The following is a 12,302-nucleotide window of genomic DNA, read 5'->3' on the forward strand; positions in this document are numbered from 1 at the left end:
GGATTGTAAATGAAATATTCCTTTAATCCCAGCATTCGGGAGGCAGATCTCTGAGTTTGAGGGGGCAGCCTGGTCTACAGAGTGAGATCCTGGCTCAAAAAGCCAAAAAAGAAAAGTAGAGAACTTGAGGTGATGGCATCCTATCTGTAACCTCAGCCCTCAGGAACCAAGGGCAAGAACACCAGGAAGTTCTACAGGGCAGGGCTCCAGTGACTTCTGTACTTGGGATTGAACCCGGAGCCTGGTGTACGGTAGTTCTCATAAATGTCTTTAGTAAAAAGTAAGGCAAAAACATCACGATGTAACTCTTCAGCTACTCAGGAGGCAGAGGCAGGCAGATCTCTGTGAGTTCGAGGCCAGCCTGGTCTACAGAGTGCGTTCCAGGACAGCCAGGGGTACACAGAGAATCTTGGAAAACCAAAATGAAAAAAGAATCCTTCTCAGGCCTCCTTCCACCGGGAGGCTTCTAGGCTGGGTTCCAGAACAAATGCCTCTACCCAGATGTCCGGTCTCATTAACAAGTAACAGTCCCCAGGTAGCCCCACTTCTGGCCAGGTGGAAGGGCTTGGCTCCCAACTCAAAGAAAGTTTGAGATTCCCAGACCATCAGAACACGCCCCCTGCTCGGGGTGCGACCTGACCGAGGGAGGTTCCCAGTCTGCCCACTACCCCGCCTTCAAACTGGGGGTTCACGCACGACTGGGCTCAGACAGGAAGAGGGTTCTCAGAACCGTTCCCGGCCAGCCCTGCAGCCACATCCTCTCCTCTGCAGGGCCCTGACACCCACCAGAAACCCTTAGTTGGGACAAGAAACCAGAGAAGGTGGAGGTCCGAAGCCCCTCGCTTCTCCCACCAAAACAGTCCGACCGGCCGCTGCCACTAGCTGGCCAGCAACCGCGTGTCACCACCGCGCGGTGCTCGCCCTCGGGAAGCCAGATCTCTCGTTTTGCTCGGGCTGCACCGAGGGAGCCCACCCACCCTCCGCACTAACCTGGCCGCCGCACACTCGCCTGGCTCTGCTGCGCGCGGCTTCCGGGTGTGCGCGGAGACGCAGGGGCGGTGCCCTAGCAGAGTCTCCGGGTCCGCCCGCGCGTCCCGCCTTCTCCGCCCAGGGCCTCTCCTTCCTGCCCTAGCTGTCCTCCGTGGCCAGTCCCCTGTCTCCGGGTAAAGCCCACCTAGTCCGCTGAGCAGGTAAGATAACGGACACCCAAGGTTAGATGGCGGGACGAACTGCCCACTAGACATGACGTTAGCGGTTTGGGGTTTTTGAAGCCGAAAGGGCTTCAGAGTGAGAGCCGCCAAATTTAAGTTAGTTCCTAGGGTTCAATCAGAGGGCATCTCCTGGAGATGAGAATTTTTTCTGGCGCCCCCTAGGAAATCTGGTTTGATGATCTAATCTCTGCTAGTCTTTAACACTGAAAATGGGGTGCTGTGATTCCAGGACAAGCCTAGCTTGGAGTATCCGGAAACTAGCGTATACTTGAGGTAAATTCCACGAGAGACCATACACCTGGAAGACATGGGGAAATGAAACGGCAACCTTACAGCACTTTGAAGCAAAACTGGCAGCTTCAGAGAAAACGCACAGATTCCAACGATCCCACCCTTCTCGTAAAAGCCAAGCTCCGGGGTGTGTCTGCAGGGTTCCACCCGAGTCTTTATTAGCTAGCAGGAACCAAGGCTCCGCGAGGGTCAGGGTCCTAACTTGAACAATAGCTCCTCAAGGGTGCCAGAGCAGTCCGGCCCCAGACAGAGCAACAAGCTTTTTACCACAGGTCTGTCACAGAAAGCATGCAGGAAGTCAGTCCGTTACTAGGGGTGAAGGCAGTGTAAAGGTGCCTCCCCTTCTGGGACGCCCATCACTTCCTGATTGGCCTGTGATTTCAGACAAAAAGAAACAAACAAACAAAAAATATTCTCTAAGACTCGTGCCTGACTAGCCCAACAGTCAGTTTCTAGTGGACAGGATTCCTCAACTTGAAACCTATTTCTCATTTGTTCAATACATGAGAAAGTAGTTTAAAGAGCCAGTGAGGGCCAGGCTTGGTGACACACACCTTTAGTCATAGCTTTCCCAGGCAGAGGCAGGAGGATCTCTGTGAGTTCAAGGTCAGCCTGGTCTACATAGGGAGTTCCAGGCCAGCCAAGGCTAGACAGTGAGACCCTATCTTTTAAAAAAGAAAGAAAAACCAAACCACTGAGGCAGGAGTATCTCAAGTTCAATACCAGCCAGGGCCACACAGCAGAGATGAGAAAAAAGAAGAGAGGGTAGATAGGAAAGTGTGTGTGTGTGTGTGTGTGTGTGTGTGTGTGTGTGTGGTGTGTAGGCACAACCACTGGAACTATACCTTTAAGCCTTTAGGGAGATTTATTATTCTGAGCAGAGACTTGTGCATTTTCTTTCTTTTTTAAAAAAATATTTATGTATTTAATGTATGTGAGTACACTGTAGCTGTCTTCAGACACACCAGAAGACACACATCAGATCCCATTACAGATGGTTGTGAGGCACCATGTGGTTGCTGGGAATTGAACTCAGGACCTTAGGAAGAGCAGTCAGTGCTCTTAACTGCTGAGCCATCTCTCCAGCCCTGCATTTTCTTTTTTAAATTAGCTTAATTTATTTAATGTGTATGGCTTTACACACGTGTCTGTGTAACATGAGCGTGCAGTGCCACAGAGGCTACAAAGTAGTTAGATCTCCTAGACCTATAGCTATAGACGGTTTTTACTGGCTATGGAGGAGCTGGGAACCAAAGTCCTACCTTCTTTGAGACCAACAAGCACTCTTTTTTTTTTTTTTTTTTTTTTATTTATTATATGTAGCTGTCTCCAGACACTCCAGAAGAGGGCGCCAGATCTCATTACGGATGGTTGTTAGCCACCATGTGGTTGCTGGGATTTGAACTCTGGACCTTTGGAAGAGCAGTCGGGTGCTCTTACCCACTGAGCCATCTCACCAGCCCCGCAACAAGCACTCTTAACAGCTCAGCTCTCTCTCCAGTGCCTTGTCTTAAAAACGATTTTTAGATTTACACTTTTTTATGTGTATGAGTGTTTGCGTACTCTGTACACTAAGTGTGTCTCTGGTGCCCACAGAGGCTAGAAGAGGGCATCAAGTCTCTTGGAACTGAAATTAAGGGCAGTTGTGAGCCACATGTGGGGTGCTGGGAACCGAACCTGGGTCCTCTGCAAGTACAGCCAGGGTTTTGTTGTTTGTTTGTTTGTTTGTTTGTTTGTAGCTGCTGAGCCATCCCTCCAGTCCCATTCTTTTGTTGTGTGTTTTCTAAACTTTTTATTTATTTGTTTGTGTTTGTTTGTTTATTCAGGTATGTGTGTGGAAGTGCTCCAGTCAGGGTACACATGCATTCCTGGAGGTCAGAGGACAACTTTCAGAAGTCAGTTCTTCTGAAAGAGTTCTGACCCCGGGACAGAACTCAGGTCGTCAGTGTTTGAGGCAAATGCCTTTATTTGCTAAGCCATCTCACAGCCTGGGATCTCTGTCTTCTCTACAGACCACATAGGGCCTCCTGGGCTCCCCAGTATTACTGTGCACAAGCATCCATCCGCCCCTCTGACCCGGGGGACTCCCTCTTTCACTTTAGTCACAGCCGCTGGGAGCGGCAGGGCCCCTCCCCTCCAGCCGCACCATGGGGGAGCCGGTCGACAAGCTGCCAGAGGAAGTGTTGGCGCTCATCTTCCGTGACCTGCCTCTCAGGGACCGTGCTGTAGCCGCCAGAGTCTGCAGGGCCTGGGCGGCGGCTGCCGCCAACAGCACTGTGTGGTCTGATACAAGCATCAGGTGGGTTGTTTCCTGTGGCCCGCTCATTTTTATTTGTGAAGACAGGCTCGTTGGCTGCCTGTTATATACCAATTGGCATTGTCTTTTTATTATTATTTTTTTCCGGAACAGAGGATTGAACCCAGTGTCTGACATTTGCTGGGCAAGGAGTCTACCACTCACTCTGTCCCAAGCCCCCAACTAGTATCCTAAGTGCCTTACATAAGTTAACTCATTTAATGCTCACAGGAAGATGAGGGGTAGTGGGTCTGGAGTAGTGCCTCCTTTGCACAGACAGGAAACGGAGGCTTAGAGACTTAATCACTTGGGTCTGGAGGCCCTGCTCCATCTCCACCAACTACTGAGCATGCCTAGTTCCTTAAATACCACACACACACACACACACACACACACACACACACACACACGTGTGTGTGGGGGGGGGGGGATGTGTCTAGGGTAGAGGTTAGAGTTGACTTTGTGCACACACACGTGTGTGTGGGTGTGTGATGATGCAGTGTTTAGTACTGTTGCAGACATGGAGTAGAGTGTGCATAAATATAAAAGAGTAGTGGGTATGTTGCCAGGCACACACGTGTGTGTGGGGGGGGGGTGTGCTAGGAGAGGGTTCAACCTCAGGCAGAAACCTCTGAAGTCTTCTAAAGAAATAAAAGGCACATAGAAATGACTCTTCAGTTAAGAGCACTAGCGGCTCTTCTAGAAGACCTGAGTTCGATTCCTGCCTCCCACACAGCAGCTCGCAGCTATGGCTGTGATTTCAGCTCTAGGGCTTCCAACACCCCTTTCTGGCCTCCTCAGACACCAGGCACGCCTGTGGTGCACAGACATACATGCAGGTAAAACAAGTATACACACACACACACACAAATCAAAACATTAATTTTTTTTTTAAGTTTCTTTCCTAGTTCATGGTGACACCACTAATTTCTTTCTGTGTCGCTCTAACATAAGTTGTGACTGTGAGCTGGAAGACTTGTTGCCACCGTATCTGTCCTCCTGCCTAGACCACATTCACAACCTAAGGCTGGAATATGAGCCATCAAAGAAGCCCAGCCGCGGAACGGCCACCGAGCTGCTGACCGCTCTGGCCAGCCGAGCCCCAAGGCTCCGAGGCCTGCGCTTGGAGTGCCGCGGAGAGAAACCGCTTTTTGATGCGGGCCAGGACATTCTGGGCGCTGTGCACGCAGTCTGCGGAGCTGCTCACCAACTTCGCCACCTCGACCTGCGCCACTTGCCCTACACGCTGGACGACACTCTGGTACTTAAGGCTGCTGCTGGCTGTCCCGAGCTCCGCAGTCTCTTCCTGGACAACCATGCACTGGTGAACAGCGTGCAGCCCACTTCTGTGCTCAAACTACTGGAGGCCTGTCCTCACCTGCGCGCCCTTGGACTGCACCTTGCTAGTATGTCGCGCGCCGCGCTGGAATTGCTAGCCGCTCCGCGTCGCTCCCCTTTTGCACTTCTGGCACTGAGGTGCGCGTGCCCCGAAGATGCTCGTGCTTCCCCTCTGTCTGATGAAGCCTGGGCGACGCTGAGATGCCGCCATCCTGGGCTGGAGGTGGAGCTGGAGCTGGAGCCTGTGCTTCCAGAAGAGGCCGTGACGCGCATCCTGCAACCAGCAGTACCAGTGACTGTGCTGAGTCTCAACCTCTCGGGTGACACTGTAGGACCCGTGCGCTTCGCAACGCGCCACTACGCTGAAACTTTGCGCGCCCTCGAGGTGCGCGCGTCCGCATCCCCAGAGCTGCACACCGCGCTGGAGGAGCTGGCGGCGCGCTGCGTGGGCTTGAGAGAGATACACTGCTTCTGCGTGGTGAGACCCTCGGTACTGGACGCCTTCCGCGCGCACTGTCCGCGCCTGCGCAGCTATACGCTCAAGCTAAAGCGTGAGCCTCATCCCTGGCGGCCCACACTGGTGCGATGATTGGGCAATCTCGCCCCTCCAGGACCGCGCGAACCCCAAGCCTCGGAAAGGCCTAAGCAAGTTGCGCGGGCACGCCCCAGCTGCTAGTCTGTTTAGGGGCTCCGTTGACTAAGGCGCTTTTGGGGAATTGGGGGTCTATGAAAGCATCCAGACCAATCTCAGGCACCATAAATTCAGCGAGCCCTCTCAACCTCTGTGCCTCTGTCTATTCTGGGTCCTCCGTCCCCTCTGTGCACTAGCACTAGCTCTAGCTCAGGCCCAGAGCTGAGGGGAGGGCAGGCACAAGTAGGAGCCAAGAGTCAAGGGTGAGTGTAAAGTAAATAAATCCTTTAATATTCCTGCGTCCTGTGATCTCGAGTCAGCTGTGGGGGTGGGGGGCAGGAAATAACAAAGGCTGGAAGGGCAGTCTGGCCCGACATTCAAGGAGACTTCAAGGGCCTTTGTACTGTGACTGTGGGGGATCGGGATCCGGGCACCCTATACGCCAGGGAATGACCAGTTCCTTAGCGTCCTCGCAGACCGGGCAAATCCAACTTCACCCACCGCCCTATCTGCCCGCCCTTACCTAGGCTTCACTATGTCCACAGATGAACTAGGACTTTCCGAGCCCACCAGATGTTTTCTCCCAAAACAATACAGAAAGAGAGGCACTTGAGACTCGAACGTGGGCTCACCCACCCACACACCTACGTTTCAGCCAGCCCTTCCTCTCCGCCGGTGGCTGGGCCGCTGTCCGAGCCCCGCCTCTTGGGTTCGCACGCGGCCCCCGCCTGACCCGGCGCCCAGGGGCGGAGTAGGGCGGGGCGGGCGGCAAACGCAGCACTTTCGCGGCTTTGACAAGCCCGCAGCGGCCGGGCTGGAACGCTGAGCCCGGCCGGCCGAGACTGCGCCATGCAGGAAGCGCCAGCTGCGCTGCCCACGGAGCCAGGCCCCAGCCCGGTACCTGCCTTCCTCGGCAAGCTATGGGCGCTGGTAGGCGACCCAGGCACCGACCACCTCATCCGCTGGAGCCCGGTGAGGGCTGGGGCCCCTCAACTCCTTCAGTGGTCCCCGGGATCCCTCCAATGTCTGTGAACACCCCTGTCCACCCAGCCCCCGCCTGGGTCTGGGCTGTGAGTACCTCAATTCAGCTGTCCAGAGTGGATCACGGTGCAAGGGGTGTGTGAAGCAAAGATGGGGAGAAGTAAGGGTCCTAGAGCCCACAGAGACCTAGGTAATTCTCACTTTACTTCATCGACTGATGAGAAAACAGGCCAAGAAAAGAGAAGAGCTGGCTCGATCTCTGGCTCAGTCACGTAGTGAGTCTGGGACCAGTCTGAGATGGACCCCGGGTGGGTGTGTGCTAATTCTTTCTGAGAACTGCGTGTAGGTCTAGTTAGGGTAGGAATTCTTTGCGGTTATGGTAGGATAGGCTCTACATGGTACAGACCTGGCCAAGTCCTACCTCCCAATGAGGTACAAATCTGGACCCCCACAGTGAATGAGTATGGCCCAGCCGTGAATGGCACCCACTCACGTTGTCTGGTCCCCACCCGCTTGCGGGTGGTTGTGGTTCGTTCTCGGTAGAGTGGCACCAGCTTCCTCGTAAGTGATCAGAGCCGCTTCGCCAAGGAAGTGCTGCCCCAGTACTTCAAGCACAGCAACATGGCGAGCTTTGTTCGCCAACTCAACATGTGTGAGTCCCTTTGCCAAGCGGGGAGCGGGTTGTGGGGGTCACTAAGTGCAGAGGATGGAGCGATTCACGCTCACACCCCGCCCCGCCCCGCCCTTCCGCACACTGTTCCTTAGATGGTTTTCGGAAGGTGGTGAGCATCGAGCAAGGTGGCCTGCTCAGACCAGAGCGTGACCACGTTGAGTTTCAGCATCCGAGCTTCGTGCGAGGCCGCGAGCAGCTACTGGAGCGCGTGCGCCGCAAGGTGGGACAAACTGCAGAAAAAATGGGAAGGCACTAATGTTGGTACTTCTGGCTCTGCCTTATGTGTCCCGGATGGTGCCTCCTGCCTGCAGGTACCTGCGCTGCGAGGCGATGACAGTCGATGGCGTCCCGAAGACCTGGGCCGACTGCTGGGAGAGGTGCAAGCTTTGAGAGGAGTGCAGGAGAGCACGGAGGCACGGCTGCAGGAACTCAGGCAGTGCGGGACAGGGAAGGAAGGGTGGAGTTAGGGGTGAGAGGCTCACTGGCCACCTAGGGGTTCTGGGCAGCTCCTTCTGCTCTTTGGTTGGAGCTTCCATGAAGACAACGGGTCCAACTCTGAAACTTTAGTCTTATAAGATGCGTGTCCCCTCTGCTGGCAACAGAGTCTGGACCTCTCCATTGGGGGGCGGGGGGGGGAGGAATGGTACCTGGGTGAACTCAGATGCTTCAGCATCCTCCTCCCGCTTTCCCCAGGCAGAACGAGATCTTGTGGCGAGAGGTGGTGACTTTGCGGCAGAGCCACAGTCAGCAGCACCGGGTCATCGGCAAGGTGTTCCTCTGCCCCAACTTCTTATCCTCCCCACTCATGGCTACCCCACACCTCCACCCCTTCCCATTAGACCAGGAATCGCCTTTCTATGGTGAAAGGCCTGGGCTGGAGTATAAATTAGCCCTTTCTTTTCAGCTAATCCAGTGCCTGTTTGGGCCACTTCAGACAGGGCCCAGCAGTACAGGAGCCAAGAGAAAACTGTGAGTAAGAAAGTCTGTAGTGTTGACACCTGCATCCCCACCGCCAGAACTCCCTCCCCTGACAGGGACCCACATCCAAAGACCCTCCAGGAATCTTCAATCCTCTCTCTAACCAGGACTCCCTGCTCCCTTCCTATCCCTGAACTCAACCATTCATTAGGCCACTATCTCCTCCCCTCTTCCCTCCCAGGACCTTTTTCTCAAATTCCTAGGCCCCAAGTAGGCATCCCTGGTTTGGGGCTCACACTAAGCTCCCTCCCTTCCCTCACAACCCCCAAAAGGGCCCCCCATCTCTCAGGGAGCCCCTTCCACTCCAGCATGTGACTGATGCCCTGGCAACGGGGCCTCAGCTCTGCTGACTTGGCTGCTGGGGCCTGAGGGAGGGAGAGAGAGGGAGAGGGAGGGAGGTGCAGGCTGAGGGGCATGGAGGCCTAACCTGCCCACCCTGCACAGGTCCCTAATGCTAGATGAGGGGAGCCCCTGTTCAGCATCTGCCAAATTCAATGCCTGCCCCGTGTCTGGTGCTCTCCTCCAGGACCCCTACTTTATCCAGTCGGTAGGTGTTGTTTCCCATCTACCTCCTCTTCCTGGGGCGAAGATAGAATTGTGAGGAAGCTGTCTCTTCTCCCTATCCCCACCCCCACCCCCAAAGATGGAAGCCAACACTCGACCACGCAGACCTAGGCCCCCCCAGCACAGATCATTTTCAAACCTTGATCCTTAGACCCAGTGCCGGTGGATGGTGGATGCTGGTTGGGCTCTTCATAGTTAGGGGTCAAGAGCTGGGCCTAGCCTTCTCCTTGCAGCCCCTCCCAGAGACCACGTTGGGCCTCAGCCCTCACAGGGCCAGAGGGCCCATCATCTCTGACATCCCAGAAGATTCTCCATCTCCTGAAGGACACAGGCTTTCTCCCTCCAGTGGTGGCAGGAGGTAAGGAGGACTGGGGGGCTGCCTTCTGGGGATGCTATGGGAAAGGGCCTGCAGCCCACAAGCCTGTGGAGGTGGGGGACAGGTCAGTGTCGGGGTCTGGTTGAAGCTTTTCTCTGGTGCAGGGTGAAGGGCCTGGCACTGCTCAAAGAAGAGCCGGCCAGTCCAGGGGGGGATGGCGAGGCCGGGCTGGCCCTGGCCCCAAACGAGTGTGACTTCTGCGTGACAGCACCCCCACCGCTGCCCGTGGCTGTGGTGCAGGCCATCCTGGAAGGGAAAGGGAGCTACAGCCCTGAGGGGCCCAGGAGTGTACAACAGCCTGAACCAAGGGGCCCCAGGGAGGTACCTGACAGGTGAGCAGAGCCAATTGATGGTTTATAGATAGATCCATATATACTGGCCAAAGAAAAGGCACTGCTTTATGGTCCTGAGGCAGCTAAGGGAGGATACTGGGCATCAGACTCTCATGACCCTGATTTCTCAGGGTATGCTCCAAAGAGCATCAACATCATTTAGAAAATGGAAACTCCCAGTCAAGTCCCTAAGCATCCTGAGGTAGGACTCTGGAATTTACATTTAAAATTAGTTCACTGGGATGAATAAATATTGATTGATTGATTGATAGATAGATAGATAGTGAGATAGTGAGATAGAGAGACAGTGAAATAGTGAGATATATAAATATATATATACTTAAGAACCAGTTATAGCTGGTCTTGGTGGTACGGAGTGTCAATCCAACTACTTGGGAGACTGAGGCAGGAGTATTGAAAGTTCAAGGCCTGCTTGGGCTACAGTGTGAGCTCAAGACTAGTGCTGGTAACTCAGTAAGACTCTGTCTAACTATAAAAGAAGATCTGGCAGGGTGGTTCATCGGGTAAAGTGCTTGTCACAAAAGCCTCTTGACCTGAGTTCAACCCCTAAAGCCCATGTAAGGTGGAGGGAATCGACTTCATGAAACCATCCCCTGGCCTCTCCACATCCCCCTCACCCCAGACACATAATACACACACACTAATAATAAAAATACATCAGCCGGGCGTGGTGGCACACACCTTTAATCCCAGCACTCAGGAGGCAGAGGCAGGCGGATTTCTGAGTTCGAGGCCAGGCTGGTCTACAAAGTGAGTGCCAGGACAGCCAGGGCTACACAGAGAAACCCTGTCTCGAAAAACCAAAGGAAAAAAAAAAAGTAAGCTGGATGGTGGTGGTGTTTGCCTTTGATCCCAGCACTCAGTAGGCAGAGGCAGAGGCACGTGGACCTCAGAGTTTGAGGCAAGCCTGGTCTACAGAATGGATTCCAGCACAGCTAAGGCTACACAGAGAAACCCTTTCTCAAAAAACCAAAAAATAAAATAAGATTAAAATAATAATAAATTAATTAGAGGCTGGTGAGGTGGCTCAGTGGGTAAGAGCACCCGACTGCTCTTTCAAAGGTCCAGAGTTCAAATCCTAGCAACCACATGGTGGCTCACGACCATCCTTAACGAGATCTGACTCCTTCTTTTGGAGTGTCTGAAGACATCAACAGTGTACTTACACATAATAAATAAATACATAAGTCTTTTTTTAATTAATTAATTAATTAAAAACAAAGAGAAAGGGTGGCTAGCTTGGGGACATAACTTAGAGTATGGGCCTAACATGATCAAGATCTAAATTCAAACTCTGAGACTGGAACACAAACAAACACATAAACAGTATTCACACTTGTATAAGAAGGGGGCATTTCCAAAGATCTCAGGTCTAGGCTGGAAGCAAAGTCAATGTCAAGGTAAGTGCTTATACTCTGGGCATGGTGGTACCACCCTGCTATAATGCAGGCTCTAGGGAGGAGGTGGTGGCCCAAGAGTTCAGGAGTTCAAGATCACACTTAGCTAGTAAATGTGCCTGTCCTAAGCTACATGAGACCCCGTGTCAAACAATAGCAAAGATGCCCCTTTAGCACTCAGCGGGTTAACACAAGAGCATTGCTGTAAGTTTGAGGCCAGCCAGGACTATACAGCAAGACATTGTCTCTCTCCTTCCTCTGAGAGATTTTTTAAAAAGGAAAACAAAACCTCCCTTATTAGGAAGAGGACTGAAGGAAAGCACCATCCCCTAGCATGTTCTAGTTGTTGGAGCAATTTAAATCGGATGATACACGTTCCTTAGGAGCTAATAGTAGGTTGGTATTATAGACCAATAACAGTTCTTTATGCACAGGGGAACTCTGGGCCTGGATCGGGGGAACCGGAGCCCAGAGAGTCTGCTACCCCCAATGCTGCTTCGGCCTGCCCCTGAAACTCTGGAGCCCGTGGCACCTGTGGATGTGAGTATCTCTTTGCCTGGGGTAGGACATGAGACACATGAGGCTGAGCCCTCTGTGCAGACTTTGAAGGCACGACTCATCCGAGCTCTTCCCAGGTGCTCGGCCCTAGCCTGCATGGACGAGAATGGACCTTGATGGATCTGGACATGGAGTTGTCTCTGGTAAGAAGGGAGTGGGAAGGGCCACACCCTTGGGTTCAAGGCTGAAGGACTGCCCCCAGGGATCCCTCAGCTCTCCTCCTCAGCTTCTGGGCTTCCTTCTCAGCCGCTTCCTGGGATTCTCCCATGCAGATGCAGCCCTTGGCACCAGAGAGGGGTGAAGCTGAGCTGACGGTCAAGGAGTTGAATTCTTCAGGTGTAGGTAATGGTGGTGGGGACTCCTGGGTAGAAGCCATCACGGTCTGAATTACCATGATTTGGTGGGCTTGGCAGCTTGAGTTGGGGGGGGGAGGACCCTAAATTCAGGCTTCCCTGAAGAGACTTCTAGAGTCGCCCACACTATTTATTATTGTGTGAGAAGGGTCAGGTCAAAAATGATGTTTAAGCTAGATATGGTAGTGCATGCTTGTCATCCCAATACTTGGGAGTCGAGAAAGGAAGATCAAGGACTCAAGGACAGAGCCCGGCGTGGTGGCGCACGCCTTTAATCCCAGCACTCGGGAGGCAGAGGCAGG

The 12,302-nt window shown here is 53.4% G+C and overlaps 3 protein-coding genes across 15 annotated transcripts in view; 2 read left to right on the forward strand and 1 right to left on the reverse strand.

Moving 5' to 3' along the window:
* The window catches only part of Tradd (TNFRSF1A associated via death domain), a 5,509-nt gene extending 4,474 nt beyond the window's left edge, over positions 1 to 1,035 (reverse strand). The window contains exon 1 of the mRNA XM_021170752.2: positions 991 to 1,035. The gene's annotated coding sequence lies outside the window, so the exon portion shown is untranslated. The remainder of the gene's footprint in view (positions 1 to 990) is intronic.
* Positions 1,036 to 1,113: 78 nt separating this feature from the next.
* Fbxl8 (F-box and leucine rich repeat protein 8) lies at positions 1,114 to 6,156 on the forward strand. Of its 6 annotated transcripts, none has more exons than XM_029480306.1 (4): positions 1,114 to 1,190; positions 1,441 to 1,484; positions 3,515 to 3,801; positions 4,753 to 6,156. In XM_029480306.1, the coding sequence occupies exons 3-4, from the start codon at positions 3,650 to 3,652 to the stop codon at positions 5,723 to 5,725; spliced, it is 1,125 nt and encodes a 374-aa protein (XP_029336166.1). In that variant the 5' UTR covers positions 1,114 to 1,190; positions 1,441 to 1,484; positions 3,515 to 3,649; the 3' UTR covers positions 5,726 to 6,156. The 6 variants fall into 6 exon arrangements, with proteins under 6 accessions (XP_029336166.1, XP_029336168.1, XP_029336167.1 ...); XM_029480308.1 differs by having other exon boundaries at positions 3,605 to 3,801; XM_029480307.1 differs by lacking the exon at positions 1,441 to 1,484 and having other exon boundaries at positions 1,116 to 1,190.
* Positions 6,157 to 6,532: 376 nt separating this feature from the next.
* Positions 6,533 to 12,302, forward strand: part of Hsf4 (heat shock transcription factor 4) — a 6,636-nt gene continuing 866 nt past the window's right edge. The window contains exons 1-12 of one of the 8 annotated variants that reach the window (XM_029480231.1): positions 6,533 to 6,837; positions 7,292 to 7,400; positions 7,514 to 7,641; positions 7,733 to 7,857; positions 8,115 to 8,190; positions 8,326 to 8,390; positions 8,844 to 8,946; positions 9,197 to 9,321; positions 9,444 to 9,671; positions 11,524 to 11,629; positions 11,725 to 11,790; positions 11,920 to 11,989. In XM_029480231.1, the coding sequence (XP_029336091.1) occupies positions 6,688 to 6,837; positions 7,292 to 7,400; positions 7,514 to 7,641; positions 7,733 to 7,857; positions 8,115 to 8,190; positions 8,326 to 8,390; positions 8,844 to 8,946; positions 9,197 to 9,321; positions 9,444 to 9,671; positions 11,524 to 11,629; positions 11,725 to 11,790; positions 11,920 to 11,989 (1,351 nt within the window). In that variant the 5' untranslated portion in view covers positions 6,533 to 6,687. Of the gene's footprint in view, positions 6,838 to 7,291; positions 7,401 to 7,513; positions 7,642 to 7,732; positions 7,858 to 8,114; positions 8,391 to 8,843; positions 8,947 to 9,182; positions 9,322 to 9,443; positions 9,672 to 11,523; positions 11,630 to 11,724; positions 11,791 to 11,893; positions 11,990 to 12,302 lie in introns of all 8 variants that reach the window. The other 7 variants (XM_021170403.2, XM_021170404.2, XM_029480229.1 and 4 more) reach the window with 7 other exon arrangements.

This window comes from Mus caroli, chromosome 8 (genome assembly GCF_900094665.2).
Source record: "Mus caroli chromosome 8, CAROLI_EIJ_v1.1, whole genome shotgun sequence".
Taxonomy (NCBI): domain Eukaryota; kingdom Metazoa; phylum Chordata; class Mammalia; order Rodentia; family Muridae; genus Mus; species Mus caroli.

Coding starts and splice junctions, on each gene's coding strand:
- Fbxl8 (XM_029480306.1), top strand. CDS start 3,650: ATGGGGGAGCCGGTCGACAAGCTGCCAGAGGAAGTGTTGGCGCTCATC. Junction 3,802..4,752: donor TGGTCTGATACAAGCATCAG/GTGGGTTGTTTC, acceptor CTCTAACATAAG/TTGTGACTGTGAGCTGGAAG.